This window comes from Betta splendens, chromosome 11 (genome assembly GCF_900634795.4).
Source record: "Betta splendens chromosome 11, fBetSpl5.4, whole genome shotgun sequence".
NCBI classification, from domain to species: domain Eukaryota; kingdom Metazoa; phylum Chordata; class Actinopteri; order Anabantiformes; family Osphronemidae; genus Betta; species Betta splendens.
In genome coordinates this window covers 6044197-6052654 of record NC_040891.2, presented here as the reverse complement: position 1 = coordinate 6052654, position 8458 = coordinate 6044197, and the positions used below count along the sequence as shown (strand labels likewise).

At 52.4% G+C, this 8458-nt stretch overlaps 1 protein-coding gene across 2 annotated transcripts; it reads left to right on the top strand.

Moving 5' to 3' along the window:
* Window positions 1-2026: 2026 nt before the first annotated feature.
* Window positions 2027-8365, top strand: myclb (MYCL proto-oncogene, bHLH transcription factor b). Of its 2 annotated transcripts, XM_029166711.3 has the most exons (3): window positions 2027-2484; window positions 3265-3951; window positions 5790-8365. In XM_029166711.3, exons 2-3 carry the CDS (start codon window positions 3321-3323, stop codon window positions 6575-6577), a joined length of 1419 nt encoding a protein of 472 aa, XP_029022544.1. In that variant the 5' UTR covers window positions 2027-2484; window positions 3265-3320; the 3' UTR covers window positions 6578-8365. The 2 variants fall into 2 exon arrangements, with proteins under 2 accessions (XP_029022544.1, XP_055368672.1); XM_055512697.1 differs by lacking the exon at window positions 2027-2484 and having other exon boundaries at window positions 2510-3951.
* The last annotated feature ends 93 nt before the right edge of the window (window positions 8366-8458 follow it).

Below are 8458 nucleotides of genomic sequence, written 5' to 3'. Positions count from 1 at the left end.
GACGGAGGAAAATAAATTGGGTATAAATATTGTGAGCAAGTGCCGCACCGTGTGTAATAGCTGGATGTAATGAGCATCTGGAGTGAAAGACAATCCTCTCACTTACCATCTGTGTGTGTGTGTGTGTGTGTGTGTGTGTGTGTGTGTGTGTGTGTGTGTGTGTGTGTGTGTGTGTGGAGGTCAACACCAGCCAGTGGGTAGCAGCTGTCATGTTTCCTCTCCAGTGTTGCAGATTACACAAAGTCAACCTGTGTCCGCCCAGACACCACAGACACGCTGACGGGTGGGTCCCAGACTAGGTGTTCATTGATCAGTCTGGAAGGTCAGAGTAGGGTGGAGCCCGGTCAGTCACAGGGATGGAGTAGGGCAGGTCCATCCAGGAAGGGGAGGGGGAAGGTGGGGGGCATTTATCATCCTGCACCCGTGACCATAGTGACTGCTTCCACTTCCATCTCCTTCCTTCCTTGGTGCCTTTTTCCTTATTGTGCTCCCATTCACTTTTCTCAATCGCTGCATAAGGAGTGGGATCATTTTTATCATCTGCAGTTTTCTGTAATACAAAGTCACATTGTGCACCCTGCTTGAGCCCCACGGGGATCATTGCGGCTTCGTTTAATCTAACGTAACGATAAGGGGCGACCACATCGTCTTAGAGTGAAGCACAGTTGGCTGCAGGAAAACGGGGGGATGAAGCAGCGTCGAACCACGAGGCTGTTTGAGGTTCACGCTGGGATCGGCGCACACAACGATCAACATCACCAGCATCTCTTAACTAGTGGAGGGTGAGTGATAATGTCCCATTACTCCTGAGGCCGAGGCCTGCGTGTCTGTACAGGACGTGCAGTTTACAGAGATGCAGATCCGAGCATCACAGCCTGTCACACGTACCCCCCCCCCCCTCAACCCCCCACCCCTATTTTCATGCAAACAAGCTTCACTAATCCAAAGGGGAATTACTGTAAATTAGCTATTTCCCCATGAGCCACACCACAACAAATCTATCTGAGCATCTGCACTGAAAGAAGGCTCTTCTGAATCGTATCATATGTACATTTACATATCAATAAAATGTCGCCTTGAATAGAAAACGGTGCATTTTGTACATATAAATAATTAAAGGAACACCTTAAACTGACTAAATCTACTGGCTTTGTGTGAAAAGAGATTTCTGGGTGCATTATAAGGAGCCCCCATTCACTCGTGATGATTAATTCAAAGAGGGGAGGCAGATTAAACGTTTCAAAGTGTGGATGACGGCAGAAGATGAACGACATGAAAGCATCAAGAGAAGAAGAGATCAGGAAGTGGACAAACTGAAGAAGAGGGAGCGAGGAGGGGAATGAAAGATCGGCGCTTCTCGTCTCCACTCTGTGTCAGCTCTGGGCCTCTTCGTCGGCGTCCTCGCGGGAAACCGAGGAGATAAACCCCCTAAAGTCTGCGTGTTTCATGTAGGGTTAAGATTGTTTTGATCAGAGGTGAACGGGGATAAAACTTCAGAAGAGGTGGGGGGGTGATGGGAGAGTGGGGAGAGGATGAGTGACAGAGGATGAGGCTTCAAGGAAAGCAGGATGTGTGTGTGTGTGTGTGTGTGTGTGTGTGTGTGTGTGTGTGTGTGTGTGTGTGTGTGTGTGTGTGTGTGTCTATGTGTGTCTATGTGTGTCTGTGTGTGGGGGGGGGGCACCTGAGTTTGATGGAAAGGTGAGGTGGACAGACAAGGATTTCACACTGTCCGCCTCAGGCCAGAGAGGGATGTTTCCCAATCACCCTCCTCATCAATGGCCAGAATCCAAGCGTCAGCAGTTGCCTGTGTGCGTTTACACGCGTGTGCAGCTGTCGCGGACACGAACGCGCGCGGATGGCTCCGTATTGACTGTCACAGAGGGAGGGGCCCTACGGCTTCAGACGCACTAAAGACGGCAGATCCTGCAGCCAAATGGCCCCACACCCACCAATGAGCGGTTACTGGCCTCTTTATTAGCACACAGCCTAATGAGGAGCCTCGTGCACGCCTTGCGCATTCCCGTGGATTAATGTTTGCACAGATGTCGCAGAAGTGCGTCAACCCGCGCGATCTCCCTCCGCAGCGCTCTTCGGGCGTTTCGGCGGCGCTGCAGCTTTAAACGGCGGGCGTGGCTCTCCTACTACGACCCGCCTTTTATGCATAATAGCCCACTCCGCTTCCCCGGGATCATATAGTGCAGTACTCTGCAAAGAAAGTGACCACAGCCGAAGCCCGTCCGGCTCTTTGAGCTGTGGGACCGCGACCAAACGGACTCGTTTACCTCAACGACTTTTCTTTTTTTTTTCCTTTTACGACCTCAGCAGACACTAAACGGATCCGTGGGAAATTTCCCATTTCAGTCCGACTCCTCGTGAGGAATCACTGCGGCCGCTGCCTGTTATTATTATTATTTTTTGTAGACGCTTAAATTGCGCACGGCGGATCTATGAGGAGGCAGGAAGGGTCTTCGCCCGCGACGCCAGGTAGAACTCTTCTTCACAACGTGTTTATTCACGGCAACTTCTCTCGTGACGAGTACAAGACGCATCCACGGGCGGGGAGGCGTCAGATGACACGTTAGGGCTTTTTAGGGGCGGCTTGCTGCGGCTTCCCAGCGCGTCTGCCGCTTAATTAGCCGCGCGGCGCGTCAGAGGCGCAGCTGAATTGCTTGAGCGTGATAAGGAGTTGGACCGAGGAGGAGCTAAATAAACCACAGCCCCGTCCGAACCGGTTTTATTGGCGCGCGGGACGGACACCTGTCTATCCAATTACTCCGTTTCGATCTAATTTAACGAGTCTATTTTCTGCTGAGCGGCCAGTTGAGCCTCCCTCCGCCCGCCTTTCGCTCCCTGTCACAGCGCGGCGCGCCGCTAAAACGCTGTTATGTAATGAAACACTTGCGAAACTCGAACTTCTCGGGAGCAAGAGCGAGTAGTTTAACTTTAACATCGTGGCTTTTCAATAGCTAATAGGTGGGATTTGGCTGGGAAATCAGCTGTGCTGCTTTTTTTTTTTTTTATTATCGGCCAGTCTGATACATTGGCTTCTTAATTGGCTTCATGTTCGGTTACACCCATTTAGAGGTTTCCTGTCTAAACGCTGGGACGTTACTGAATATTAAATATTATCACTCATTCCGCGTTGTGTACGCCCGCAAAATCAACAGCCCGTCTCCGCGGAGAGCGACGTCTGCAGACGGGGATGTGATTACTTTGATGACGGTAAATCTCACTTGTGACACAACTGCTGCTCTCTGTCTACAGACCGAGGGAACAGGGAGTGATCCACCCCCCCCCCCCCCCCCCCCCCTGCAGCCCCCATGCCGGGCATCAGCTCCACCGCCCCTCGTTATGAAAACTGGGACATGGAGCACTTCGACCACTACCAACATTATTTTTACGACGACCACGACCCCGACGAGGATTTCTTCAAGTCCACGGCGCCCAGTGAGGACATATGGAAGAAATTCGAGCTGGTTCCGACCCCGCCCATGTCCCCTATCCGGGCGGTGGAGGGGTCGGGCAGGGTCGGGCTTCTGTGCCCGTCTCTGGGGGACAAGCTCGAGTGGGTGTCCCAGTTCTTGGGGCAGGAGGACGAGCAGCAGCAGGACGTCCCCTGCAAGCTGGCCGCGGCCAACGACTCCTTCGGGAACCTGAGCTCCATCATCATCCAGGACTGCATGTGGAGCGGCTTCTCGGCCGGCCAGCAGCTGGAGCGAGTCGTCGGGGAGCGCTGCGCCTCCTGTCCCGGGACGGCGGCGGCGGGCAGGGTCGCCGCCGCGTGCGCGGCCGCGTCCCCGGCGAGGGCGCAGTGTGGCCCCGCCGACGCGCCGGCCCTCGGCGCGCTCGCCGCGGACTGCGTGGACCCCGCGGCCGTGCTCACGTTCCCGTTAACCGGCGGATGCAAGAAACAGGTGTCCTCCGGTTCCGAGTCTCTCACCGACTCCTCAGGTCAGTAATTGCTGAACGGGCACCGTAGGAATTTCCTGCGCCGCGAATCACCCGCTTTTCCCAGACTTGTAGATTGTTTGTACTGTGTCCTCGTCACTATTTCTCATTCAACCCCGCGATCTCCCGATAGCGTAGTTTCTGTTCGTTGACCTCCTCACACCGGCTGGATTTTTTTCTAATCGCGCGGGGAGGGTGACTTTGGGCTCGTGTGACCTGAACGTCCTGTTTCCTGCTCCGCGTGGTTAATGTTTGGCATCGGTTTAGCCATTATGTGGCAGCGAGGCTTGGCATGGCACATGATGACTGCATTGCGTTACCTTGGTGCATGCAACACATGCCTGAAGCCCGGGGAATGACACGCCCATTGAAACATCTGCTGCTTGGCAGGGCTCCAGCGGACCAGCTGCTCCCCCCCCCCCTCCTCTCCTCTACTTGGACCCTCACCCTGTCACCACTGCCTCCTGTGGATTTCACATGATTTCAGTCAAGAGCACTCCCTTTTTTTTTTTATTTGGACTTTATCTACTGAGAATGTGACGGAGCATCATGATGTGGAGCCCACTCCCCCTCTCCACTTCTGTTCCGTCACCCATATGATTGAGTTGGGAGCGTAGTCCACCATGTGATGCAGAGCTGGGCCCGTGCATAATGGTGTGTGGAATGCCACAACGGGAACTTGTTGCTGCATTCCGCCTGTCAACCGGCTGCGGCGCCAATTGTGTCAGTGGGTGGATTTGGTCCCAGTCAGCCCGGGCCGTGAATAGAGCAGGATTAGCCGTTTAGGAGGTCGAGCCAGGCCTGCAGAATGCTTTGACGCGGCATTTCGCAGCGTTTCAGAGGATAATGTGCGCCCAGAGATGAGGCGAGCGACCAATCATGAGCAATAAATGTGCGCCTCAGCTCCAATAAAGGCGCCTTACGCGGCTGCTTAGGGGAACTGATATTTAATGGCTTGTAATGTGAGATGTCCTCTATTGTCATATAAAGGCTGTGGCGGGCCGCTTCCCTCTCTATGTCGCGCAAATGGAGATGACTACGTTCCGAGTAGTGATTACTTTAAAAGCGATCTAATTTACAAGAGCGCTGGAATTCTCCCAGGAGCCCTTTTTTCAAGTGGCGGTGATCACGTCTGAGACCTTTTGCTTATGCTTAATATTTCATTCCCACTCAAGTAAACGGAGCAGTAAGTGATTGGGAACGTTGCGGTGCCGACTTGCGCCGGAGCGCTGCTCCTCGGGCCGACCCGTCTGCGCCTCTCATGCTCGCTCGTCCACATGAATGGAGAGAGGGAATTTCCAGTCCGGGAGCTGACCTAATGCAGCGATGATGTGTGTGTGTGTGTGTGTGTGTGTGTGTGTGTGTGTGTGTGTGTGTGTGTGTGTGTGTGTGTGTGTGTGTGTGTGTGTGTGTGTGTGTGTGTGTGTGTGTGTGTGTGTGTGTGTGTGTGTGTGTGTGTGTGTGTGTGTGTGTGTGTGTGTGTGTGTGTGTGTGTGTGTGTGTGTGTGTGTGTGTGTGTGTGTGTGTGTGTGTGTGTGTGTGTGTGTGTGTGTGTGTGTGTGTGTGTGTGTGTGTGTGTGTGTGTGTGTGTGTGTGTGTGTGTGTGTGTGTGTGTGTGTGTGTGTGTGTGTGTGAGATCATGTGGGGTTCATGAGGTAATGAAGTTAATTTCACACGAGCCTTTAATTGGTTTTGAGGAGGCAGCAGGTCGGGGCGGGTGCGTTCAGGTGACACCCTAGCTCTCCTCTTTGCCCTGGATGCCTCACCTCATCTGCTGACTTGCAGTTTTCCGCCTTTTTGTAGTTTTCCAGTCACACATTGAACTCTCCTGCTCTCTTCAGATGACGACGACAAAGACGACGACGACGAGGAGATCGACGTGGTGACGGTGGAGCACAAGCAGCAGTGCAAACCGCGGCGGCTGGTCAACGCCCGCAAGCCCGTGACCATAACGGTGCGGGCCGACCCCCACGACCCCGGCATGAAGCGCTTTCACATCTCCATTCACCAGCAGCAGCACAACTACGCCGCCCCGTCGCCGGACACGCTGCCCCCGCCCACCGAGCCGCCGCGCAAGAGGGTCCGACAGGAGGCGGGCCAGCCCCACCAGAACTCGTGCTACCACCAGCCCCGACTCGGCCACGCCCCCCTGAACTTGGACAGCAGGAAGTCCCACGTCACGTCGGCCGGAGTCAGGTCCGAGTCGCCCGACCCCAGCGCCTGCTCTCCTACCTCCTCCGCGTCGCCTTCGCCCCCCCCCTCCTCCTCCTCCTCTTCGTCGTCCTACCACCACCACCATCCCCAAAGCCCGTCGCCCAAGTCCCACTCCTTCTCGCACCTCTCCAGCCCCCAGTCCTCGGACTGCGAGGACACGGACAAGCGCAGGGCGCACAACTTCCTGGAGCGCAAGCGGCGCAACGACCTGCGCTCGCGCTTCCTGTCGCTGCGGGACGAGATCCCCGGCCTCGCGGACTGCCCCAAGACGCCCAAGGTGGCCATCCTGACGCGGGCCACCGAGTACCTGCAGCAGCTGCACGCCAGCGAGAGGCAGAAGGCTCAGGAGCGGAAGCAGCTGAAAGCCAGGCAGCTGCAGCTGCTGCAGAGGCTGGCGCAGCTCAGGCGCTCCTGAGACCGGGGGGCGCTGAACACGTGCGCTGGCCCGAACTGAATGGGGCACGAAGGAGAAAAGACACTAATGTTCACTTTGAGTTGGTCACCTTGGAGTAGTGCAGGTGCATTATTTGTTCGTTTCTTATTTTATTTTTGTGGTTTGCACAGTAGCTTCTGAGTGAATGACGAGGCCACAAGCTGGTCAGGCCAGCGAGCCAGTTCCGGGGCATCGTGCAGGTAGATTATTTTGTCCATGGTTACTCAGTTTGTGAAAATGTGATCCCTCAACATGATAGAATGCTCCAAACCTATTGCCTGCTACACGAGGGTCAGTAGGTCCCCACCGTTTCAGCGTTTTTCCTCTAAATTCCAAAGCATCTGTAGCTGGACTGCACAGGGCCTGGTGAGAGCGATGCTGCCACTGTGTCCTGTGACGCTCCAGTGTCTGTGCCTGCAGGTTCCCAGCGAGCAGCACCAGACCCCCAGATTTGGCCTGTTTGCAGCATTATTGGACAAATCTTGATTAATCATATTTTCAACAAATCAAACCCACCCCCTACAAAAGTCCTGACCAATGACGATGTGCCATGGAGACCAGCCAAAAGATGAATGTCTGCTTCACTTAATCAACCAAAACAACCCTTAAAGATGCTAAAATTGAGCCTGTATGTCAGCAGCAATTCCAATGTTTGATTGAAGATGAAGCCCATTGAGTTCCATCTATAAATTTCTTTCATCTTGCTGTCGGATTATTTGTTTTATTTTGCATTTGATGTAATGCCTATAGAAGCCTTTTGCTGTATGTAGACTCTCCTGGTGGACGTTCTGTATATAGTACCCATACTGTACAGTCCCCTCTGAACCAAATCCACAGCTGTCTACTACGTGCAGCTTGGTTTTTGTTCAGTCCTGTGCTAAACTGGGGCCATGCTTGCCCGGCTTTTCAAAGGTAACTCAAAGCTTCTATTTTTGTTAATAAAGTAAAATTATTATGAAAAAGAGTCAAAATAAAAGGCTTACTGAACATCAGTCACACTAGCCACTTTGTGTTTTCTACTATATTTTCCTACCGAGTTGTTCCAGCGTGAGCTAATGACTGTTTTTGTTGCTGTTGCTGGCAGGGCTTTATAGGTGGTTATATGCTGAAAAGTGGCGCGTAAGATCCGCTTTCACTCCTGAGTGAAAAAGCCCCGAATGCTCCCTTCAGTCGAATCACTGTAGCCGTAGCAATCTGATGTAGGTGGTGGCGGGCTAAAGAGGATGCACCGATTAAGCTTTTGGATGTTTGTAGCCTTTTAGTGACCTTACTGCTACTGCGTTCTCCCTGCTTTTTATTTTTTAACTTTTTTATTTTGTGCAAACCTGGTGCTCTCTGTCGTCCAGGAAGCCATGCACCAGAAAACACTGTAGCCCTGGATCTGGTACTGTAAACGACCCAATCACCCAGTAGTATGCCCTGCTTGGATCAGCACTCAGGAAACTCTTTCAGGCTACACTTGAGGGAAAAACGCCCCTAATATGCTGTACGCGTAAAAACACCTCTGCAGTCAAAGCTTTAGATTGACTGAACTATGTTGGTTAAACTTGCTTCACAATCTTTCCATGTATATTTACTTCTCTTTTAAATCCCTCTGCTGTTGACACCGTTACGGTAGCAGGAGATGTTGCTTATTTAATTTTTGGAAGTTTAACTACAACGATTTTGGAGCCTTGTCTGTCTGAGCACTTTGTTTTTTTCTGTACCTCATAAGCCTCTGTGTATGGAGAATAAGCCGAGAAATTAATAAATTTCATGGTTTGACATTGACTAATTTGTCTTGTCTCTTTACCACATGCACAAACACATATTATCTGTATTAGTATATAAATATACTTACATTTATGGTTTCATTAATAATTC

What these genes read in the sequence shown, in the direction of transcription:
- myclb (XM_029166711.3), top strand. Translation starts at nt 3,321, where the DNA reads ATGCCGGGCATCAGCTCCACCGCCCCTCGTTATGAAAACTGGGACATG. An exon ending in GTCTCTCACCGACTCCTCAG is followed by an intron (nt 3,952 to 5,789) that starts GTCAGTAATTGC and finishes TGCTCTCTTCAG; the next exon opens with ATGACGACGACAAAGACGAC.